General features: G+C 42.0%; 1 protein-coding gene across 1 annotated transcript; it reads right to left on the bottom strand.

Moving 5' to 3' along the window:
- Positions 1–20,432, bottom strand: LOC121549109 (lysosomal-associated transmembrane protein 4A). Its single transcript, XM_041860946.2, has 7 exons — positions 20,247–20,432; positions 14,406–14,544; positions 11,959–12,035; positions 9,524–9,646; positions 7,377–7,472; positions 6,946–7,044; positions 1–1,693 (listed from the first exon to the last, which is right to left on the bottom strand). The coding sequence occupies exons 1-7, from the start codon at positions 20,373–20,375 to the stop codon at positions 1,619–1,621; spliced, it is 738 nt and encodes a 245-aa protein (XP_041716880.1). The 5' UTR covers positions 20,376–20,432; the 3' UTR covers positions 1–1,618.
- Positions 20,433–25,223: the final 4,791 nt, after the last annotated feature.

The raw sequence follows: 25,223 nt of genomic DNA, 5'->3' as shown, positions 1-25,223 counted from the left end.
TCAGGTGATGAATACCAATGTTTTCAAATGTTTATTGAACACGTGTTTTCCACAAAGATCAAAACACAATGTAAAGAAAAAGGCAGAAAGAGTAGCACGCATCCACCACTGTTCACAAAACTAGCCATTTGTTCCCTCCACCTTCCCGATGAGGCATCGCTCTCCTTAAAAATGGGACAGTCTACTCCAAAACCAACATTTATCAGATGTTTTCAGAACTCCAAAGTGGACTTTTTTTTAGATCAGTCTTATTTTATCTTGAGACTACTTTTAAGGTCTGCAATCATCTGACAAACTTTGGTTTTGGGGTGTATTGTCCCTTTAACCAGCAGCATCAGGTCATTTTGAACTGCAACACAATTCACTAGCTTTACTAAGCTAACGCCGCAAGGTCACAAAGGCGGCGGCGGCGGATAATGAACGTGGCACACACAGGTGACGGATGGAGATCCAATGCTAAATAAGGGGATGAAGAGATCAAAGTGCTACAAAATGTCCCCATCAAACTCTTAAGACTGAATAGAATCTTGATTATTTTAACAAGCGAAAAACACAGAATTCAACGATAAGATTAAGAGATCATAAGTGGATTGTCTTAAGAATTTGTTTATTTATTTTTTATAGTCACGCATTATAATTTCAATCTATAAGGAAAGGATGGTGTTTATTCTAAAGATGAACTAACTGGTGATAGGCATTCAAGCAATGGTACTTTCACTTTTTACTAAAACATCAAAAGACGGGGGGTTGGAAAGCTTTCATCACTTTATACATTACACGTCATCCTATGGCAGACTACTTTATCTACCCCTCCACTCATCTACAATATTATGGGGTCTGGGTTTGAATGTTACAGGGCCTTTAAAGTTCCAATGCAGCCGTTTTTATCTCAATATGAAATAATTTCTGGGTAACAATTAAGCACCTTACTGTGATTGACCGTTTTAATTGAAAACAAAAACAGCTTCTTAGCAAAGAGCAATTTCTCAAGCAAGAATTTTGCTAGGACTGTCAGGGTAGTCCGAGTTGAGAACTGAAAATTAGCCTCTATTGGCAAAGAGGTTTGGGACTCTTTTCTTATTGGTCTATTAACTAATTTACTACATGGTGATGTCACCATGGAAGGCCAAAACAGGCTGAAATTTCAGGCGGTCTTTTCAAACAGCTCTTACAATAAAATGGCTAAATATTGCACAATTTAAACACTTGCCCCCCAATCCCGCATTCCACAAAAAACTAATGTAAATATTGGACTTTAAATTGTCCCTTCCTGTATTATACTCATGCTAAAATGTTTATTCTACTGAGCCATTTATACTTTGTTAGTATTCTCATCTTTTATTATTTCTTATTGTTGTTGCATTCTCGAGAAGGAACCTGCAAGTAAGCATTTCGTGTCTCCCATGTGTATCGCGTACATACAACTTGAAACTTGAAGGGCATTATCATCATTTTCACAATATTATTCCAACCTCAGTGTGGAAATGTATATAAAAACAGGAAAATCACGTTTTTGACTGCACTGGGCCTTTAAAAAAAGTATCCCTCTCTAGAAATGCATGGCAGGATCAAAATGGCGAGCTGTGGAACGCCACACACACAGAGAGGAGGGGGGTCTTCAGGCAGGCATGTAGGGGGGAGGGGGCTCTTTCTCTGGCATCTTCATTGCCATCTCGTAGGTGGGTAGGATGTACTGAGGAGAGAGGGAGAATAAATTAATCATTACATTCATTTAATTAATGAATGAATCCATTTATAAATATAGCCTACTGCGCAGTGTGAGAGGACCAAAGAGATGGACATGAATCATATGAGACATTTGATAGTGCTATAATTCATCTGTCTCTTAAACAATTTGGGAAGGAGACTACACTGGGTGTACTGTATCAGTAACACTTGTAACCACTTCGCTGTCTTGAACTGACTAAAGCCTGTCGCATGCTTCTCAGTCAAAACAGTTTGCGCATACATTATGACGAAATTGTGACGTTTTTCAGTGTTTTCCACTAGTGCCGCTTGTCGGCTATACAGCAGATTAGACTAATTTTCAGCCGGCTACTTTTTCCACTGAAATTAACTAGGCTACTTTTCAATTCACTAGTCAGAAAAAAAGACTGTCGAGCCCTCTCCCCTAGAATGAACAATACGCACTTTCTAGCTATCTACTGATAGTACAGGCGCCTGTTCAGTCACAAAGTGAGCGATGACAGAGAAACACTGCTGGTTTGTCAGTCTGCCATGTGGCCTGCCTCTCGGTAACTTTGGGTGTGTGATGTGTGGATGTGGTTCCAGTCAAATTTCTTTACACGGAGGGCGAGAGCATGAATTCACACATCCCATATAATGTGGTAAAGATGAGTCGAAATCAAGCCCATTGTTTTCAGACAATATGTGTCGGGCCAGTGGATCTCGTCAGTCACAGGCCCGACAGGGACAGTAACTTTTCAGCGCATTTTTGCATTCCAGTTCAACATTTACCTGCTTGGTCGCAGTCTACCATTTAAGACTACGTAAAATGTCATGCTATTTGTATTTGAGCAATATGATTGGCCGCTCATTCAAGCACCACCACGCTCTCACGAGTCACAACATCTCAAGCAGTTGCATTAGTCTTGGCTAACCTACTGTAGCCATGTCGATTGCCCTTTAGGAACGTTTGTCTTAAAGGGGCAGAGTCCTATTTTGAAATCTTCACAAAATGACATACTTCAGAAACAAAAACAGATGCCATTAATACAATGCCGTTTTTAAAAGAATAGAGTAATGACTTGCATTGCTAAATTATACTACACAGCTTTTTAATACATATAATAACCAACTGTAGCCTATTAATAGCTGAATATAGAGAGAAAGCATGCCAACCTATAGGCCCTGTGCCACCCCAATGCATTTAAGAACTACACCATGTCCGGGCCAGTAGAAATCATGTTTGGGCCAGTAGATCTTTGGCCAACTGGGCTGACTGGGCCGACTGGGGAAAGTGAATGTTGGACTCTACCTAGTTTCATATGCAGCCACGGAGTGGTGGCGCATAGGCCATTTACGGTGCTTTGATTGACGAAAAGCAAGCTTGACTAGTCTATAAAAGGTGTGGAACTGACTCAATAAAGTCAACCTCATATATCCTTCATAAATCATAAAACGTAGATATACACCGAGTGCACAAAACATTAAGAACACCTTCCTATTATTGAGTTGCACCCCCTTTTGCCCTCAGAACAGCCTCAATTCGTCGGGGCATGGACTCTACAAGTTGTCGAATGGCCCATGTTGACTCCAATGTTTCCCATAGTTGTGTCAAGTCGGCCAAATGTCCTTTGGGTGGTGGACCATTCTTGATACACACAGGAAATTGTTAAGCGTTAAAAACCCAAGAGCGTTGCAGTTCTTGACACACTCAAACTGGTGCGCCTGGCACCTACTACCATACCCCGTTCAAAGGCAATGAAATCTTCCGTCTTGCCCATTCAGCCTCTGAATGGCACACATACACAATCCATGTCAAAATTGTCTCAAGGCTTAAAAATCCTTCTTTAACCTGTCTCCTCCCCTTCATCTACACTGATTGAAGTGGATTTATAACAGGTGACATCAATAAGGGATCATAGCTTTCACCTGGATTCACCTAGTCAGTCTGTCATGGAAAGAGTTCCTAATGTTTTGTACACAGTGTATGTCCATGGTATCACATCGGGACAAGTAAAGATCTCGTTTGTATGTTCGATATGTAGTCCATCAGGACTTGCCAGACAGTGACGTTAAAGTGAGTGACTCGTCAGTAGCCTATCAAATTCCATCGGTAAGAGAGCAGTTCATTTGGCTCCCTAATTTGCATACTGGTAGGCCTTTTTGCGATTATCTGCAGATTAATTTTGAAAACATTCGATGAAGATGGTGAATCCACTTCACTGCAGGAACAATAGATAGGCTAGTGGAGAGAGCCTCACTCTGTTCCAAAAAGGATCAAATAATACAGATTGAATTAAAAAAAAAGTTTGGACACACCTACTCATTCAAGGGTTTTTCTTTATTTTAACTATTTTCCACGTTGTAGAATAATAGTTAAGACATCAAAAACATGAAATAACACATGGAATCATGTAATAACCAAGAAAGTGTTAAATCAAAACATATATTTTATATTTGAGATTCTTCAAAGTAGCCACCCTTTGCCTTGATGACAGCTTTGCACACTCTTGGCATTCTCTTAACCAGCTTCACCTGGAACGCTTTTCCAACAGTCTTGAAGGAGTTCCCACATATGCTGAGCACTTGTTGGCTGCTTTTCCTTCACTCTGCGGTCCAACTCATCCCAAACCATCTCAATTGGGTTGAGGTCGGGGGATTGTGGAGGCCAGGTCATCTGATTCAGCACTCCATCACTCTCCTTCTTGGTCAAATAGCCCTTACACAGCCTGGAGGTGTGTTGGGTCATTGTCCTGTTGAAAAATAAATAATTGTCCCACTAAGCCCAAACCAGATGGGATGGCATATCGCTGCAGAATGCTGTGGTAGCCATGCTGGTTAATTGTGCCTTGAATTCTAAATAAATCACAGACAGTGTCAACAGCAAAGCACCCCCACACCTCCTCCTCCATGCTTCACGGTGGGAACTACACAAGCGGAGATCATCCGTTCACCTACACTGCGTCTCACAAAGACACAGCAGTTGGAACCAGAAATCTCAAATTTGGACTCCAGACCAAAGGACAGATTTCCACCGGTCTAATATCCATTGCTCGTGTCTCTTCTTATTGGTGTCCTTTAGTAGTGGTTTCTTTGCAGCAATTTGACCATGAAGGCCTGATTCACACAGTCGCCTCTGAATAGTTGATGTTGAGATGTGTCTGTTACTTGAACTCTGTGAAGCAATTATTTGGGCTACAATTTCTGAGGCTGGTAACTCTAATGAACTCTGGGTCTTCCATTCCTGTGGCGGTCCTCATGAGAGCCAGTTTCATCATAGCACTTTGCGACTGCACTTGAAGAAACTTTCAAAGTTCTTGAAATGTTCCGGATTGACTGACCTTCATGTCTTAAAGTGATGGACTGTTGTTTCTCTTTGATTATTTGAGCTGTTCTTGCCATAATATGGACTTCGTCTTTTACCAAATAGGGCTATCTTGTCACAACACAACTGATGCATTAAGGAAAGAAATTCCACAAATTAACTTTTAACAAGGCACACTTGTTAATTGAAATGTATTCCAGGTGACTACCAAAGCTGTCATCAAGGCAAAGGGTGGCTACTTTTAAGAGTCTCAAATATAAAATATATTTTCATTTGTTTAACACTTTTTTGGGTTACTACATGATTCCATGTGTTATTTCATAGTTTTGACATCTTCACTATTATTCTACAATGTAAATAATTGTAAAAATAAAGAAAAACCCTGGAGTGAGCAGGCGTGTCCAAACCTTTGACTGGTACTGTATATATTTTCAAAGATATTGATATAGGTCTATTGATTTAATCAAACTATTGACAATGGAGTTGTCAACTGCTGCTTTCTGTGTAGCAAAGCCAATGTTTGACACCTGCTTCATTCTTCAATCATACCCGTATTGCAGATAGATGAGAAAATACCTCTTAAATGGAAGCTTGAAGCCTGTGGAAGTCAGCATTTTTTCACATTTACATTTTAGTAATTTAGCAGACGCTCTTATCCAGAGCGAGTGCAAACATTTTCATTCTGGCCCCCCGTGGGAATCGAACCCACAACCCTGGCGTTGCAAGCGCCATGCTCTACCAACTGAGCTACACGGGGCTACAGGATTCTTTAAAATGTCCAGTGCAGTCAAGATTAAATGTTTCCTGTGTTTTATATCATATTGTACAACAGCTGATAAAACTAACACTGTAATAGTGTGATTTTTTTAAAAATCAGTGTTATTTCCTGATAGTTACTGGTTGAAAATACAATTAAGCATTAGAATGTACCAGAGGCCACCAAAAATGTCTTAACCCGGGGGAGCCTGGCTGGAAACTTTTTTTATTATTAAGTTGGCAATATATGCTAAATGACTTAAATGTAAATGTTTGTGCTTGTGAACCCACAACCCTGGCGTTGCAAGCGCCATGCTCTACCAACTGAGCTACACGGGGCTACAGGATTCTTTAAATGTCCAGTGCAGTCAAGATTAAATGTTTCCTGTGTTTTATATCATATTGTACAACAGCTGATAAAACTAACACTGTAATAGTGTGATTTTTTTTTAAATCAGTGTTATTTCCTGATAGTTACTGGTTGAAAATACAATTAAGCATTAGAATGTACCAGAGGCCACCAAAAATGTCTTAACCCGGGGGAGCCTGGCTGGAAACTTTTTTTATTATTAAGTTGGCAATATATGCTAAATGACTTAAATGTAAATGTTTGTGCTTGTGGAAAACTTTTTTTGTTTGTTTTGGTGTTCGGCAGGGTTTTTCGTCGGCTGTTCGAGCACACAACATTTTTTCTTGAGGCAAGTCCAAGTTTGGTACCTTCGTCGGTGAATGGTACTACTCCTAGTGGAAGACTGAACTATGGACAGGATTCTTCAATTAAGTGTTTGTTTCATGCACATTGCTTCGCTTGAAATACTGCCCCAAACATCTTCGTTAGATGTAAAATTGCGCAACTTCCTCGGAAAAAACATCAAAATTAGTTACAGATTTCTTGATTTATCTTAGATTAATTCAGACTATTTTGATGAAGTGTTTCTGGCTATGTTGTTGCTATGGTGGCTCAAGAGGGATAAACAACAGTAATATTGGCGTAATATTTTCTCATTCTTCAAGCGAAAGTCTTTAGGGAGTATTCGAGCACAGACGTTTGCGCCGCCTAGCCGAGTTCTGCTAGGATCAAACCAAAACTGTTTGCGGACGCTTTAAAAGATGTGAAAGGTATGCTTCAGATTTGATTACCAGTAATACGAGAGGGGGCTTTTCAGGCACAAACATACCTGGGGAGGCGCCGTGAAGGCGGGGTAGATGGCGATGTCCGGCACGTTCCTGTTGTTGATGTACTTGTAGCAATTCCACACGCAGTTGATCAGGTAAGCCTGGGGTGAAAGTGGTCAAAATGTTTAGTCCTTCTACCTGAGCCAGTGATGCTCAATCCTGGTCCTAGAGAGCCACAGTGTGTGCAGGCTTTTGTTATACGCAGCTCAAACACCCTTGATTCAGCATCTGAAGGCCTATCACACATCTACTAAAGACCTGTCAGTCAAGGTCTATCATCAGTCTACTAAAGTACTTTAACGGATTGGTAAATCAGATCAAATCTCACATGAACACTAACAAGTGCAGTAAATCAAATAAATTGCATATTCTTGGGAATCTGGGTGTGGGGGGGTGGAGTGCAGCATTCAATCACAGCCTATTTCCCAGAGACCTTCATGATGATGAGGAAGGTGAAGAACACGAGGACGAAGAGCAGCAGGCAGCTGGAGTCCATGGAGAGCAGGTTGTCCTTGTAGGGGAAGTCTGGCTGAGAGAAGAGGAGAGACATTCAGCACATACAGAAGCTAAACAAAACTCCATAAAACCAGTACTGAAATATGGGCCTACAGACCATCTTTAGCTTCAGTTCCATTGAACATCCCAGTCCTTTTTAATTTCTCATTCAGATGTCAAATCCATATGATGTAATGGCGGCAGGTCTAATGTAAAGACAGTAGAGGCAGGCCAGGTGACAACGACAGTGAACACATTTAAACCCTCTAGGGGGGTATGTTACAGAGCAGGGTCAATGAGTTAGCCAGCTAACTTTCCCAAGTATTCTGAAATTACTTCGGTTTTCTCTGAATATAAACTCGAAATTCGAACCAGCAACCCATATAAATGTTTTGCTTTAATCAACTGTGAGAAGGAAGCTAATTCACCATTAATAGTATGTATATTTAGTGTTCACTCAAATATTGTTTTAAGCTATGTTTTACTATTGGCAGTTACAGCTGATTTGTAGATTGAGACTGTATATAGATTTTCACTCCTTAAATATAAGTAATTTGATTTATTCATTTCAGTCTCAATTGTTTAATCAATTTTTCGCCACCATCTCCTGATATCAGGGCATAAAAACTACAATCTGTCTCCTGAATTAGCCTAGTGGGCATGTGCGCCCAGCTGGCTGGCGCACATGCGCACAAGGCCCGAGCTCGTTTTCCCTGGCTAAACTAGCTGAACTATGCTAGTTTTCGTCCTCATTGCCAAATTTCATGAATACTGCACTCTCAACTTCAAAACTCCTTTGCTAGTTATACAATCAAGTAAGTAAGACAAACTCTGGAAAGAACATGAAAATGATGTATTGTTTTGTTGAATAGTCATGACTGGTTTGAGATATCTGTCGTAAGATGACAGTGGCGAAGGATATCATTGCTACTTAATGCGGATCCAAGTTCAGTTTTGAGATCCACCGCGTCATTAGTGTAAGGTTAGCTGGACGTATCCGACTGGTCTTGAAACTGTGACAACAGGCAGCCTCTTCCCGCTTGGCTCGATGGGATGTACTGATTTTGCCAACACAGCCAGATATGTACACGATCTTGTATCCTTAACCTTTTTTCAACTGACTATCGTATTTGTTGATTAAATATGGCTTTATTAATATAATGAGTAATCCAGGAATGTCACGAGTTAATTGTCACGAGAAAACAGCAACTCTAGAGATCGCAATGACTACAATGAATGGCTAAATTACTTCCGGACACTAACAGCCCTGCTACACTACAGCCGTCAGACATCAGGCTTTGATGGAATGCTTCCTTTGAAATTAATAAAAGCTGCTATACTGCTCGCGTTGCGTCACATCCAACGGCAGCTTCCACGCTCCAGAATCACTGAGGTTCCAATTTTGACTGCTGACGCACGTTCATTCTATCTTGTGAATTGAAATAAAGTAGATTTTGGTTGCATAACGGCCCCCACTAGACACCACTGGCTATTTTACTAAGATTTATGATGTCAAGAAGCTACTAGTTAGTCAATGTAGCTAGCTAGAGTTTCTGCTATGTTCACAATGTAAACAAAAGCAACATGTGTAATTAGAGGATATTTAATACAACCACTAGAAACAATTTAAGAGTACTTGCGGAAAACTGGACCAAAGCCATTGTACTTACATATAATAGATAAATATGTTACAGTACATAAATTTTTTATAAAGATGCTCTTCCACTCTGCTCATTCACTCTCAAAACAATGTGCTCTGTGTAGCAGGTAGAACGTCACATTGACAACGCTGATGGTAAAGCAACGCATCGCTTATAGTGGAGCTTAAGTGTAAGGGTCCGCGGAGCTCCTCCTCACCACTTGATTGTGCTTTAACCAGGAAACTGGATGTTTATTTAAGTTAACTGGTTTATAGCAGATTTTTGTTGTTGTATCACAATAAAGTCCGCTGGTTATCATAATATAAATTGTTCCCGTTATTAATTGTTAAGAATAAAACATTCACAACAAAACTTCTGGTTAACTTCATAATCCTGATTTGTGAGACTAGCTGACAGGCAGTGGTGGTGGACTAGACTGACTCACCAGCTCCTTTATGTAGTCCTTTATCCTGGGCAGGTAGGTGAGTGAGCTGATGGCTACCAGGCAACTCAGAGCAAAGTCAAAGAGCTGGTAGCAAAAGAACGGGATAAGCCAGCCGTCACGATGCTACGGGGGGAGGAAGGGAAAACCACACACATTACTAAACAAATGTGTGAAAGGGATGGCCATTTCACTAGAGTTCGTCAGGTGGTTTGTCAAGCAAGGGGCATATGTAGCCCTAGCAAAAGCCTAATCTAAATGTTGGGTACTAAGCAATGTTGAGGATGTCACAAAATCAAAAAGGTTTCTATATACAGTGCCTTCAGAAAGTATTCACACCCCTTGACTTATTCCACATTTTATTGTGTTACAGCCTGAATTAAAAATGGGTTAAATAGATTTTTTGGTATTGTTACAGGTTTTGGTTTTCACATTTATGTTTTGAGGTTGGACTTTTAACACGTTAGCACATAGGGCGCACCGATTGGTGTCACCTCGTTAGTCGGAAGGTGTTTCCCCTGTGCTGGCCCAGTGATCCAGTTGCCTTGAGAGATGTGGAGGGTCAACACCTTTAGTTAGCTATCCCCATTTGATTTCTAGAAAAACATTCCTTTGTCTGATCTTCCCTGTTTTTCATTTTGCTAAACTTTTTGGTCCACTTCCTGTCTTTAAGTTTGGTGTGGATTTTTCTTTTGTTTGCCTCTTAGTTGGCAAATTTAGTGGGCGTCTTTTAGGTCCCAGTTGTTGTTGCTATGCAACTTTCAGTGGACACCCTCATGAGTGTCTATTAGAACCACTCCTGGTTGTTGTCCGTGACTATTTGTTAGTTCCCCCTTCTATTTGAGCAACATTTTGTTTTCTTGCTGGGGAACGTAACAGTATTCAGGACATAAAGTTAATTTCTTTGCCATATTTTATTCAGTATTACTTTAGTACCTTACAAACATGATGCATGTTTTGGAATATTTTGTATTCTGTACAGGCTTCCTTCTTTTCACTCTGTCACTTCGGTTAATAATGTGGACTAACTACAATGTTGTTGATCCATCCAAAGTGTAATTAATACCTTCACCATGCTCAAAGGGATATTCAATGTCTGCTTTTTTAATTTATTTACACATTTACCAATAGGTGCTTCTTTGCAAGGCATTGGAAAACGTCCCAGGTCTGTGGTTGAACCTGTGTTTGAAATTAACTACTCAACTGAGGGACCTTACAGAGATGAGGTAGTCATTCAAAAATAATGTTAAACACCATTATTGCACACAGAATGAATCCATGCAACTTATGTGACTTGTTAAAACATTTCTGAAAACATGATTCCACTTTGACATTATGGGTATTGTGTGTAGGCCAGTGACACACAATCTCAATTTAATCCTTTTTAAAATTCAGGCTATAACACAAAAAAAATTTGGAAAAAGTAAAAGGGGTGTGAATTCTTTCTGAAGGCACTGCACGTCTGTGCTTAGGTCATCATGACTGGGTATTTAGCAGGGGAGGCTACCGACAGCAATGGAACTACTCTGTCACAGTGAACACTGAATACAGGGCATCAACAAGGGTAACCTAAGAGCTTGTAGTCACAGCTAAGGCATAATGCTCGTCGCTCACACTTAAAAAGACTGCTTACGCAGAACCTCGACGAGATGTCATGCGTTAGCTGTGAATCGCCATTTAAACTAGCAGATCTAGTCGGGTCCACGTCACATAGCCATCAAACCTGTCAGTGTGGATGCCCATCAGGCAGAACCTGGTGAGGTAAACACGATATCGTTAGAGCAACGTTGTGTAGCAAACATTCTGCTTGCCCTGGTGGGGCCAGTTGAATGCACAAGCAAGGAGTTTGCATGCAGTGAGTCTGTTATTGGTCAATGTCCATTGCTGAAAAAGCATTAAATACATTAGAAATGGTCCTTTCAGACACCAGGACCTAACAAGGGACTGCCACCCGAGTTGTGTTCATTAGGGCACATATCGTTTTAAAACATTTTGCAACGGAAAACTCAAAATGAGTGTTTCTTATTAGACAACTCCAGGCAGTTCCTCCCTGTTTCAGTCCGCTTTCTTTCATAATGGTTGAGGTTCAATGATTACATTATATTTTCAACCTCCTATTTTACCCACTCCTCCAGGGGTATTTGTCGTCAGCCTGCTTTTACACGTTAATTTAATTTGTATTCAGGGTTTAGAATAGCCGCGACCAAATGTAGGAAAGCAAGGCTTTCATGCATGTGTATTTAGGAGCACACATTTGCATAACAAACCAAGAGAGTAGTCAGGATGAAAGATTATGCAAGGGGGTTATTTTCCCACCCCTGAGCAAATATGTTGAGGAGTGACTCAAGAATTTGTAATTGTCGTAAATTCCATTGTGGACAGGATGTGGATGAAAACACGCTAACACAGACAAACAAATCAGAAGGATAGACACTTACAGTAATGGCTCCATAGACCATCATGGCGCTGATAGTGAGCATCAGCAGAGAGATGGCGAATCCCACACAGGCATTCTCTATAAGCACACAGATAGACAAAGACATTCAATAGGGTAAAATACTTTTGTATTGAAGTACAAACCCAAAAACTTGGTCTAAGTCTTGGAAAATAATGTCAGTCAGAGGCTTTTGGGAGAAAAATCTAATCTCAAAAACATGAGCCCAAATGTTGAATTATCTTTAATTTAATAGTGTTATTCTGCATCAGTTGTTTCGGGCCAACATGACCGCCCGGTCTGAGCCACTTGCATCCCACGGTAGGGCCACACAGAGTGCATTCATATAACTGTCGAGTGAGAGCACTACTACTGAGGCCTAATTGATTTGTGTGTAACTGGAGCATCTCCGGGGCTGCGTGGTTGCCTTTCAACTCGCTCTCTTTTAGCATTAGCTTGCTTTGGGGAGCCCTTAGTTTCTCCCGCTCAGGCACTCGGTAATCAGTGAAGACGACAACGCAAGCTACGCTAGGCTAATGAATAGGCCTGCCGTCTGCTTCTGACCGCTCATGGCCTCGTGCTAGGCTGGGGAATGATTAAGTGATTGAGGAGAGGCATGTGTGGTTCAGTCCCAAGGCTCTCCCGCTTTATTATTCAGACAGTCACTCTTAAGCTGTGCAGGAAGCCGTTGATTTCTCAGGTATTCGAAGAGGGCCCTCTTCTTCCACACCTTCTACTTTGATATCACTAAAATATCAGAATGTAGGTCACAGCGGTTTAGTCCCTCATGAGGTTCAGTCCCTCATATTTTGTCTGTAAACAATATACTTTTATTTTGTGGACTTTATTTAGACAGTAGGTGGGAAACATTGAAAGGGATGGACAGCATTGAAAGTGTTGGACCGGGGATTTTGAACCACTACTGCAGGGTGAAATCGGATGAGTAGACGCCAAACTCTGGCTCACAATCTCCTTCTTAAACATGGTAACTAAGTGGGAAGAGACCGACTAGAACTGGCACTGATGGAGCCACAGCAGTGCCAGGCTTTGATAACAGCCCAATCAGTCCGCTGAATGCTGACATTGTATCAAAGCTAGGATTTACATAGCGCACCAACCCCCCTTCCCTGTGACCGAGCCAACTAAACACCAAAACAGCCAGCCAACCACAGAGTGCACAGCACTGGGCCCGGTTTCCCGATAGCGATAGAATTTAGGCTTAGGAGTGTTTTAACAATGCATCTCTCCTACATTGGCCGAAGATGCGTTTCCCAAAACGCCACGCAGAACGGTCAATGCATCGTTGAAGCATGTGTCGATACCGATAGGATCGAAAGAAAAGGGCGCACTGCTCTCGGATCAGCTTTGTCCATTCAAATCGTACCTTAAAATGAGAATTATTTCACAATACTGACAACGGATCAGCTCCTACGGCTGCAAATATTGAGGCGACTTATTCTAATGCTTACCCAATACAAATGCACTAAATCACCGATTTGGCACATCATTGTGCACATGTTAGGTTACACATCATGAAATATATTGAGACAAATTACAAACAGAAGCCTAAAAGTGTCAAAATATAACTTAATTTATTTAACATTAAATGTATTTCAATAATTGAAATAGGCCTATAGCCTACTGTTTATATTGTAATGCCATCATCTCTGTTTTCATTTAAAGCATCCATTTATATGTAGCTTGTTTGTGTCAACTGCAAAGACATTGGCAACTTCGTATTTGTAGTAAACTTTGTTCTGAAGTAATCAGCGTTCACAGAGAGACTGATAAACCATGTGATTCTATGTTTAGCAGAGATCTGTGTATAAAGCGACGCGGGAGGGCAAAAAAATAATAATCTAGCAACGCACTTAGCTGTTCTACGAGTAGTCTAAGGCAAACGTTAGACTACGAGCGTTTTCAGGTGCACCGTTAATAACTAAGGTTTTGAGAAACAGCTCTGTGATTTAAAGATGCTCCTACAAAGGTTATAAATGATGAACTTAGCCTTAAGATGCTTTTGGGTAACCGGGCCCAGCTCTGTCCAGCTCTGGGTTATGTATTAAATCCCTGGTTTTACAAGGTTTGGGCCTGCGACAAGATAAGAGCTCTAGCTAAAACAGTCCGTATTGGGCTAAATAGGTTAAAGAAGCAGGCATTTGGTGATAGTTAGCAATGATGAATGAGAAGGGGATTGCCCTGTCTACATTTACGTCACGTCTGTGTGTGTGTATGAGTGAGTGCGGGACAGCCATGAGGTACCAGTATATAAAAAGGTAGTGCAGCTTTGCTAATATCAGGGAAATGTTAACAAATATTATAATAGTCGGGGGACGATGCTAAATCATGCCAGCTACTGCCTGTAGCGATTATTGTGGATGCGGTCACTACTGGCTTACATAGACAACTCAAGTTGAACATGAGCCACACATGAAGATTAGATAAACTAACCCTTTAGGACATTCCCCTCTCCTTGGAAGGTGTGGCTAAAGTAGTGCTCAATGACCTCATACTGCAAGTCGACAGTGGGCACATTATCTGGGTGGGTCACGGCCACAGTCAGCAGGATGCCCATCAACAGGTTCACCACCTGGAGAGAGAGAAAGGCATTGTTACACTATGTCCTTGAAGACATAGCCTGGTCCTAGATCTGTTTGTGCTGGTTTGCCAACGCCTATAATTTGGCGTGAGTGACAATGACCAAAGGAGTTGTCAAGACATTACAAATAGATCTGACTGGGCACCAGGCTAGGATACCGTCTGTTGTAGATTAGAAGATCTATATTTTGTGACACACCGGTTTCTGTTTAAACTTTTACTTACGTTTCCTTTCCGCAGACATAAGTGATACACAGACAAATATTGTAAAATAAGCAGCAAATTACGCCTTAATAATAGTTACCAAATGGTTATTATCATCAAGTAGTTTGTATGGGGGGGGCTGTCTGTAAAGAGAAGGGCTGCATGTCAGTTTCTCGCCCGCTGCAAACTGAGGACAAGCTGCAAATTGAGGACACACACACCCCCCTTTGCACACTGCTCCTAATCTGCAGGTTTTTTTGCAGTGAGAATGTGGAGGGAGGTATTTTGCCAACATCTACTTAGGCATATTAAAACACTTCAGTTTTTTACAATCACGAATGTCATCCGATTATCAACTGTCATTTACGGATATGATTGCGAGTATGGTCATGTTGGCACACCCCTACTGTTGATACTGATAATATCGAAAGAAAGGGAGCACTGCTCTCAGATTAGCTTTCTCCATTCAAATCTTAGTTTAAAATTACAGTCATTTCACAATACTGACGACGGATCAGCTCCTATTACCACCTACCACTGCAAATATTGAGGTGGCTTATTCGAATGCCTACCCAATAAAAATTCACTAAATCACAGATTCGGCACATAATTGCGCACGTTAGGCTACTCATCATGCAATATATTGAGAAATTACAGACCGTAGCCTACAAGTAGCTAAATAGAAATCAATTGATTGAACATGAAATGTATTTCAATATGATATATTATCTCAGCTCGTTACCTGTATAAAAGACACCTGGGAGCCAGAAATCTTTCTGATTGAGAGGGGGTCAAATACTTATTTCCCTCATTAAAATGCAAATCAATTTATAACATTTTTGACATGCATTTGTCTGGATTTTTTAGTTGTTATTCTGGTCTCTCACTGTTCAAATTAACCTACCATTAAAATTATAGACTGATAATTTCTTTGTCAGTGGGCAAACGTACAAAATCAGCAGGGGATCAAATACTTTTTTCCCTCACTGTACATTGGCAGGATAGAACGGCTGACTCCGGTAAGACAAGGGGTGGCGGTCTGTGCATATTTGTAAACAACAGCTGGTGCACAAAATCAAATACTAAGGAAGTCTCAAGGCGTTTTGCTCGCCTGAGGTGGAGTATCTTATGATAAGCTGTAGACCACACTATTTACCAAGAGAGTTTTCATCTATATTTTTCATAGCTGTCTATTTACCACCACAAACCAATGCTGGCATTAAGATTGCACTGAATGAGCTGTATAAGGCCATAAGTGAACAGGAAAACGCTCATCCAGAGGCAGCGCTCCTAGTGGCCGGGGACTTTAATGCAGGGAAACTTAAATCAGTTCTACCAGCATGTTAAATGTGCAACCAGAGGAAAAAAAACTCTAGACCACCTTTACTCCACACACAGAGACGCATACAAAGCTCTTCCTCACCCTCCATTTGGCAAATCTGACCATAACTCTATCCTCCTGATTCCTGCTTATAAGCAAAAACTAAAGCAGGAAGCACCAGTGACTCGGTTAATAAAAAAGTGGTCAGATGACGCTGATGCTAAGCTACAGGACTGTTTTGCTAGCACAGACTGGAACATGTTCCGGGATTCTTCAGATAGCATTGAGGAGTACACCACATCAGTCACTGGCTTCATCAATAAGTGCATCGATGATGTCGTCCCCACAGTGACCGTACGTACATACACCAACCAGAAGCCTTGGATTACAGGCAACATCCGCACTGAGCTAAAGGGTAGAGCTGCCGCTTTCAAGGAGCGGGACTCTAACCCGGACGCTTATAAGAAATCCCGCTATGCCCTCCGACGAACCATCAAACATGCAAAGAGTCAGTACAGGACTAAGATTGAATCGTACTACACCAGCTCTGACGCTCGCTGCTCAGTGACACAAGACTTCCAGACGAGCTAAACCACTTCTATGCTCGCTTCGAGGCAAGCAACACTGAAGCATGCATGAGAGCACCAGCTGTTCCGGATGACTATGTGATCACGCTCTCCATAGCCAATGTGAGTAAGACTTTTAAGCAGGTCAACATTCACAAGGCAGCAGGGCCAGACGGATTACCAGGACGTGTACTCCGAGCATGTGCTGACCAACTGGCAAGTGTCTTCACTGACATTTTCAACATGTCCCTGACTGAGTCTGTAATACCAACATGTTTCAAGCAGACCACCATAGTCCCTGTGCCCAAGGACACTAAGATAACCTGCCTAAATGACTACCGACCCGTAGCACTGACGTCTGTAGCCATGAAGTGTTTTGAAAGGCTGGTCATGGCTCACATCAACACCATTATCCCAGAAACCCTAGACCCACTCCAATTTGCATACCGCCCCAACAGATCCACAGATGATGCAAATCTCTATTGCACTCCACACTGCCCTTTCCCACCTGGACAAGAGGAACACCTACTGAGAATGCTATTCATCGACTACAGCTCAGCATTCAACACCATAGTGCCCTCAAAGCTCATCACCAAGCTAAGGATCCTGGGACTAAACACCTCCCTCTGCAACTGGATCCTGGACGGACTTCCTGACGGGCCACCCCCAGGTGGTAAGGGTAGGTAACAACACATCTGCCACACTGATCCTCAACACGGGGGCCCCTCAGGGGTGCGCGCTCAGTCCCCTCCTGTACTCCCTGTTCACCCATGACTGCATGGCCAGGCACGATTCCAACACCATCATTAAGTTTGCCGACGACACAACAGTGGTAGGCCTGATCACCGACAATGATGAGACAGCCTATAGGGAGGAGGTCAGAGACCTGGCCGTGTGGTGCCAGGATAACAACCTCTCCCTCAACGTGACCAAGACAAAGGAGATGATTGTGGACTACAGGAAAAAAAAGAGGACTGAGCACGCCCCCATTCTCATCGACGGGGCTGTAGTGGAACAGGTTGAGAGCTTCAAGTTCCTTGGTGTCCACATCACCAACAAACTATCCTGGTCCAAACACACCAAGACAGTCGTGAAGAGGGCACGACAAAGCCTATTCCCCCTCAGGAGACTGAAAAGATTTGGCATGGGTCCTCAGATCCTCAAAATATTATACAGCTGCACCATCGAGAGCATCCTGTCTGGTTGCATCACCGCCTGGTATGGCAACTGCTCGGCCTCCGACCGCAAGGCACTACAGAGGGTAGTGCGTATGGCCCAGTACATCACTGGGGCCAAGCTTCCTGCCATCCAGGACCTCTATACCAGGCGGTGTCAGAGGAAGGCCCTCAAAATTGTCAAAGACTCCAGCCACCCTAGTCATAGACTGTTCTCTCTGCTACCGCACGGCAAGCGGTAGCTGAGTGCCAAGTCTACGTCCAAAAGACTTCTCAACAGCTTCTACCCCCAAGCCATAAGACTCCTGAACAGCTACCCGGACTACCCAAACTATTTGCACTGCCCCCCCACCCCATCTTTTTACGCTACTCTGTTAAATTATTTATGCATAGTCACTTTAACTCTACCCACATGTACATATTACCTCAACTAGCCGGTGCCCCCGCACATTGACTCTGCACCGGTACCCCCCTGTATATATAGCCTCCCTACTGTTATTTTATTTTACTTCTGCTCTTTTTTTCTCTCAACACTTTTGTTATTTTATTTTACTATTTTTATTAAAAAATAAATGCATTGTTGGTTAAGGGCTGTAAGTAAGCATTTCACTGTAATGTCTACACGTAAGTAAGCATTTCACTGTAATGTCTACACCTGTTGTATTCGGCACATGTGGCCAATAAAATTTGATTTGATTTGATTTAGAGAGGCCAGCAGATGGCGATATTGATGTTTCATCTTACCATCCAAACGCATTGTATGCAGCCGGCAATACACTCATATCTCCCGTGGACCGGTTTGTACCTAAAACATTCTCCATTTAGGCTGCAAATGCATCGATTTCCTCTTTAAGTACATTTAATTGTGAGAAGGCAGGAAAATATGCTTACTTTCTTACGAAACACCATTTCCCACCACCATGCTAGTGGCTAATGCTACTTCCTGATGTTGCGCCCTGCGTTCAGCCAGGGGTAAACAGACTGCTGCAACCTGATTGGCTGATCGCGATGCGCAACATCCGCGACTAGCATTCCTAGGCATTAGCCACCAATGGTCGTGGAAAATTGTGTTTCATTCCCGTTTTTTCCCCTGCCTTCTCGCCATTAAATCTAGTTAAGGAGGAAATTTACACCTTTGCAGCCTGAATGGAGAATGTTTTAGGTACGAACCGGTCCACAGGGGATACGAGTGTATTTCTGTCTGCATACAATGCGTTTGGACGGTAAAATGGAAACGACTCAATATCGCCATCTGCAAGCCTTTGGGCTAGTGTGTGCAGCCAACGTGGTCTCCGAGCATTTCGTATTATTCTGTACATAAATACGAGACACTCCATGTAGTATGATATGTTACATTTCGTATTGTATTTGTTAATTTGTGGATGTCCATCATCCGTTTCGTACGATATGTTAAAAATTGTAATTAGTACAATGTTACGAATTTTCAAATCCTATGATCTATTAGGAATTCAAATTTGTTGTGGTTAATGCTAATGTTTGCTAGCACAAGGGGTTAGGGGTTTAGGTTCAGAGTTAGATTAAAGAGTTAGGGGAAGGGTTTGCTAACATTCTTAGTAAGTAGTTGCAAAGTTGCTAATTAGCAAAATTGTCTGTGATGACATTCGAACACACGTTATACGCCCACCCACCCATCCTTCTTTTGTTTTAAGTAACTATACCAAACATAACATTTTATACTAATTTCAGTGTCCCTGATTTACGTTTACTATGTTACATCTAGTCTATGAGACCGGTCTGGTGCAGCAGCATGAATGTTTGACTTCCCTACCTTTATCTCCTAAATGGTCCGTAATGTCCCTTTCTGACCACTTCTTCCATAGGCAAACATGTATGGAAAGTTTTGTTTAAATCAAAAGGGATGCGGTCAGCTGGTAGAGCACGGCGCTTGTAACGCCAAGGTAGTGGGTTCGATCCCCGGGACCACCCATACACAAAAATGTATGCACGCACGACTGTAAGTCGCTTTGGATAAAAGCGTCTGCTAAATGGCATATTTATTTTTATTTATAACATTACTGTTACCTGACATGCTGGTAACAGTTAGCCAACTTTAGAACATTCAACACCACCCGATGTCCACCCGATGTGCACCGGGGGGAGCTGAACGTCCCTAAGGTAAAGTTGATCACTAGTTAGCTAGCTAGCTATCCGATAACGTTAGTGCTAATATAGCAAATTCCACATATATAACGTTGCCAACGTAGGGCACGCATCAGATATCAAAGTGACTTTCTTGACAAAGATTGTCTTCGGTTTAGCTTTTTGGTAGCTAGCACAATGGCCTACTCTCGACAGTACAGTGGCAACGAGGGGGTACTGCAACATTACCGCAAAGAAGCTAACACTAGCTAGTTAACTTTAGCTAGCGCAATCTAAAAAGCCAGGCGAACATGGCATTTGTACGTACCATGTACCATGTGCCGAGAATGATGGTTCCCGTCCTGACATGGCAACAACCACAGCATCTCGTTGTGTAGAGCCTGTGTCGATTCGGTTTAAAATGGTGCATGTCTTCCTGTAAACTAGGGATAAACATCGCTGAAAAAGCTGTGCGACTAAGCCTCCACCATCAACAACCGACACTGATATGAACCGCCCACTTATGTGACAGGCGTGTTGAAAGAAAACACAAACAATTAGCTGTTTTGATTGACAGACAATTTGGCCATTAGTAGAGGTAGGATGATGAACGTCAACCAATCAGCTGCCTCACCACCTGACAAATCCGCAGAACTGTCCCTGTGGCACAATCAGGGGTTGATGATTAGGATGATGGGGAAATTCATTTCCTACAACACCATCATCACTTTCCCTTCTCTTACATCAGTTTCCCTTCTCTAAAAGAAGAAAGCTCTCAAAAAAAGAAACAAAAACTGTTATTCAGAACATTTTTATTGTTCTACCCTTACACTAAACATGGGCCTGCATTTTTCACCTCTGCTTTATGGGGCTTATGCAGTGCTTGACTTCGGCCGGAGTTCACTGGAGCTGAGTATCAGCAGCTCAAATGTTATACTGTTTGAGCTCCTGTTCCTCTTATAGCATATTAGCTCAAAAGTATTGTAGAGCTCCTGCACCTAAATGTAAACAGTACCGGGACCCAAAATGAGTACCGGCACCTATTCAGTCCAAGTCAAGCACTGGGTTTACGAGTTACATAGAAAGATAATCTGTTATCATGAATAGAATACATAACTAAAGTATATGCATACTGTATTCAGGTCAATGCCTGGGCAATGCAGAAGTCTTCTGGAGTGTTTTGCTGTCGTTGTTGTTTTAATACCCCGGCTAATGTTGGAATGATGGATACATGGTAAAACAGCAATGAACTATGTAGACCAAAGACCATGTATGGTATTAGGGTATTACGTGTGACAAATTCAACTGAGATTCAGTAAAAGTATTCTTCCTTTGAGCTCTAGATGGAAGGAGAGTACTAGTGAGACAGTAGGTTTGACTAACTCTGAAGTCAGACGTGGCAATGTGTTATGCAGGTTGATGTTTATTGTCATGAGTCTTTTCCTGGAGGCAGAACTAAGCGATTTCCCCTTTGGCTAGCTGCAAAGTCAAAACTGGCTATATTGTAAAAAATTAATGAAATAGCTTTTTAGTCTTCATTTAAGGTTAGGGTTAGGCATTAGGGTTAGCAATGTGGTTACATTTCGGGTTAAGGTTAGGTTTAAAATTCGATTTTATGACTTTGTGGCTTTGCCAGCTAACGACCACGCTGCAGAGCTGTCTCCACAACAAGATTAATGAGGAAAAACGCTAACCTGCATGTGTTATCCGGGCAATTCAATTATGTATTTAATCATTTAACACTTGTGTGTGAGTGCATGAAGGTTTAAACTAAACAATGGTTACGATTCACATTACAATATCCCCACTCACATACAGTGCATTCGGAAAGTTTTCAGACCCCTTGACTTTTTCCACATTTTGTTACGTTACAGCCTTATTCTAAAATGGATAAAATAATTGTTTCCCCTCATCAATCTACACACAATACCCCATAATGACATGGCGAAAACAGGTTTTTAGACCAAAAAACAACAACACTGAAATACCTTATTTACATAAGTATTCAGACCCTTGGCTATGAGACTCGAAATTGAGCTCAGGTGCATCCTGTTTCCATTGATCATCCTTGAGATGTTTCTACAACTTGATTGGAGTCCACCTGTGGTAAATTCAATTGATTGTACATGATTTGGACAGGCACATACCTGTCTATATTAGGTCTGACAGTTGACAGTGCATGTCAGAGCAAAAACCAAGCAATGAGGTCGAAGGAATTGTCTGTAGAGCTCTGAGACAGGATTGTATCGAAGCACAGGGGAAGGGTACCAAAAAATGTCTGCAGCATTGAAGGTCCCCAAGAACACAGAGGCCTCCATCATTCTTAAATGGAAGAAGTTTGAAACCACCAAGACTCTTCCTAGAGCTGGCCGCCCAGCCAAACTGAGCAATTGGGGGAGAAGGGCGTTGGTCAGGGAGGTGACCAAGAACCCAATGGTCACTCTGAGGAGATGGGAGAACCTTCCAGAAGGACAACCATCTCTGCAGCACTCCACCAATCAGGTCTTTCTGGTAGAGTGGACAGATGGAAGCCACTCCTCAGTAAAAGGCACATGACAAAACGCACCTAAAGACTCTCAGACCATGAGAAACAAGATTCTCTGGTCTGATGAATCCAAGATTCCACTCTTTGGCCTGAATGCCAAGCCTCATGTCTGTAGGAAACCTGGCACCATCCCTACGGTGAAGCATGGTGGTGGCAGCATCATGCTGTGGTGATGTTTTTCAGAGGCAGGGACGGGAGACTAGTCAGGATCGAGGGAAAGATGAACGGAGCAAAGTACAGAGAGATCCTTGATAAAAACCTGCTCCAGAGCGCTCAGGACCTCAGACTGGTGCGAAGGATCACCTTCCAACAGGACAACGACCCTAAGCACACAGCCAGGACAACGCAGGAGTGGCTTCGGGACAAGTCTCTGAATGTCCTTGAGTGGCCCAGCCAGGGCCCAGACTTCGAACATCTCTGGGGAGAGCTGAAAATAGCTGTGCAGCGACCCTCCCCATCCAACCTGACAGAGCTTGAGAGGATCTGCAGAGAAGAATGGTAGAAACTCCCCCAATACAAGTGTGCCAAGGTTGTAGCGTCATACCCAAGAAGACTCGAGGCTTTAAGGTGCTTCAACAAAGTACATGGTAAAGGGTCTGAATACTTATGTAAATGTATTATTTCAGTTTTTTATTTGTAATACATTTTCTAAAAAACAGTTTTTGCTTTGTCATTATGGGGTATTGTGTGTCGATTGATGAGGGAAAAAAACTATTTTATCCATTTTAGAATAAGGCTGTAATGTAACAAAATGTGGAAAAAGTCAAGGGGTCTGAATACTTTCTGAATGCACTGTAGATCTGAATAGAGATCAACTTTCTACAGTTTCTCTATGAGCATATAACAATATGTAATAAATGTGTGTTTGCAAGATAACATAATAGAATCTGGTTCAGAAATGTAGTAATACAGTTCTTTATGACCTCAGTGATTCAAGACTGTGTATTGACAGTGATCAGAGTCAGAGAGAAATGGCTATTATATGGCTCTGCTTCATAATAAGGTGTTTCTCATGTTGCAACACAAGCAGTGTATTGTGTGAGGGAGGTCACTCTTCATTTCCGCTCATTAAGCAATAATAATGAGCGATGGGACATAAGACATCAAATGACTACAAGGTACACTTTAGACTACTGGCCACACTAAATGAATTACATTCAACACAGTTGTATGTACAGTGTCCATTTCGTCAAAGTGTGTGTAATATCCAAAGTGCACACATTTACATTTAATTACAGTGGGGGAAAAAAGTATTTAGTCAGCCACCAATTGTGCAAGTTCTCCCACTTAAAAAGATGAGAGAGGCCTGTAATTTTCATCATAGGTACACGTCAACTATGACAGATCTGGGGCTCCACGCAAGATCTCACCCTGTGGGATCAAAATGATCACAAGAACGGTGAGCAAAAATCCCAGAACCACACGGGGGGACCTAGTGAATGACCTGCAGAGAGCTGGGACCAAAGTAACAAAGCCTACCATCAGTAACACACTACGCCGCCAGGGACTCAAATCCTGCAGTGCCAGACGTGTCCCCCTGCTTAAGCCAGTACATGTCCAGGCCCATCTGAAGTTTGCTAGAGTGCATTTGGATGATCCAGAAGAGGATTGGGAGAATGTCATATGGTCAGATGAAACCAAAATAGAACTTTTTTGGTAAAAACTCAACTCGTTGTGTTTGGAGGACAAAGAATGCTGAGTTGCATCCAAAGAACACCATACCTACTGTGAAGCATGGGGGTGGAAACATCATGCTTTGGGGCTGTTTTTCTGCAAAGGGACCAGGACGACTGATCCGTGTAAAGGAAAGAATGAATGGGGCCATGTATCGTGAGATTTTGAGTGAAAACCTCCTTCCATCAGCAAGGGCATTGAAGATGAAATGTGGCTGGGTCTTTCAGCATGACAATGATCCCAAACACACCGCCCGGGCAACGAAGGAGTGGCTTCGTAAGAAGCATTTCAAGGTCCTGGAGTGGCCTAGCCAGTCTCCAGATCTCAACCCCATAGAAAATCTTTGGAGGGAGTTGAAAGTCTGTGTTGCCCAGCGACAGCCCCAAAACATCACTGCTCTAGAGAAGATCTGCATGGAGGAATGGGCCAAAATACCAGCAACAGTGTGTGAAAACCTTGTGAAGACTTACAGAAAACATTTGACCTGTGTCATTGCCAACAAAAGGTATATAACAAAGTATTGAGAAACTTTTGTTATTGACCAAATACTTATTTTCCACCATAATTTGCAAATAAATTCATTAAAAATCCTACAATGTGATTTTCTGGATTTTATTCTCTCATTTTGTCTGTCATAGTTGACGTGTACCTATGATGAAAATTACAGGCCTCTCTCATCTTTTTAAGTGGGAGAACTTGCACAATTGGTGGCTGACTAAATACTTTTTTCCCCCACTGTATATATACAGTACATTATGGTTATAAAAGATCGGGAGTCGGTCAAAAAGTTACAATCATCTCTAATATATAGAAACATTTCTGTTAGGAAACTACACATGACAAAATAAATGAAAGGATAACAATCACTACATCTATCGTTTTTTTAGAGACAAAAAGCATACTAGCCCTTTCACTTCGTCATGTACCTGAGCTACACACACCTTGATTGAGAATTTCTGGAGGAATAGAAACTCAAGAATCATGACACTGTTGTTTTGATTAATGTTGTTGTTTTTATTCTACCTGGCGGCAGGTAGCTTAGTGGTTAAGAGCGTTGTGCCAGTAACCGAAAGGTCGCTGGTTCTA

This window comes from Coregonus clupeaformis, chromosome 33, assembly GCF_020615455.1.
Source record: "Coregonus clupeaformis isolate EN_2021a chromosome 33, ASM2061545v1, whole genome shotgun sequence".
Taxonomy (NCBI): Eukaryota; Metazoa; Chordata; class Actinopteri; order Salmoniformes; family Salmonidae; genus Coregonus; species Coregonus clupeaformis.
This window is presented reverse-complemented; position numbering and strand designations above follow the sequence as displayed.

What these genes read in the sequence shown, in the direction of transcription:
- LOC121549109 (XM_041860946.2), bottom strand. Translation starts at nt 20,375, where the DNA reads ATGTTTATCCCTAGTTTACAGGAAGACATGCACCATTTTAAACCGAAT. An exon ending in AGGACTACATAAAGGAGCTG is followed by an intron (nt 7,473 to 9,523) that starts GTGAGTCAGTCT and finishes CTCTTCTCTCAG; the next exon opens with CCAGACTTCCCCTACAAGGA. An exon ending in CCTTCCTCATCATCATGAAG is followed by an intron (nt 7,045 to 7,376) that starts GTCTCTGGGAAA and finishes CTTTCACCCCAG; the next exon opens with GCTTACCTGATCAACTGCGT.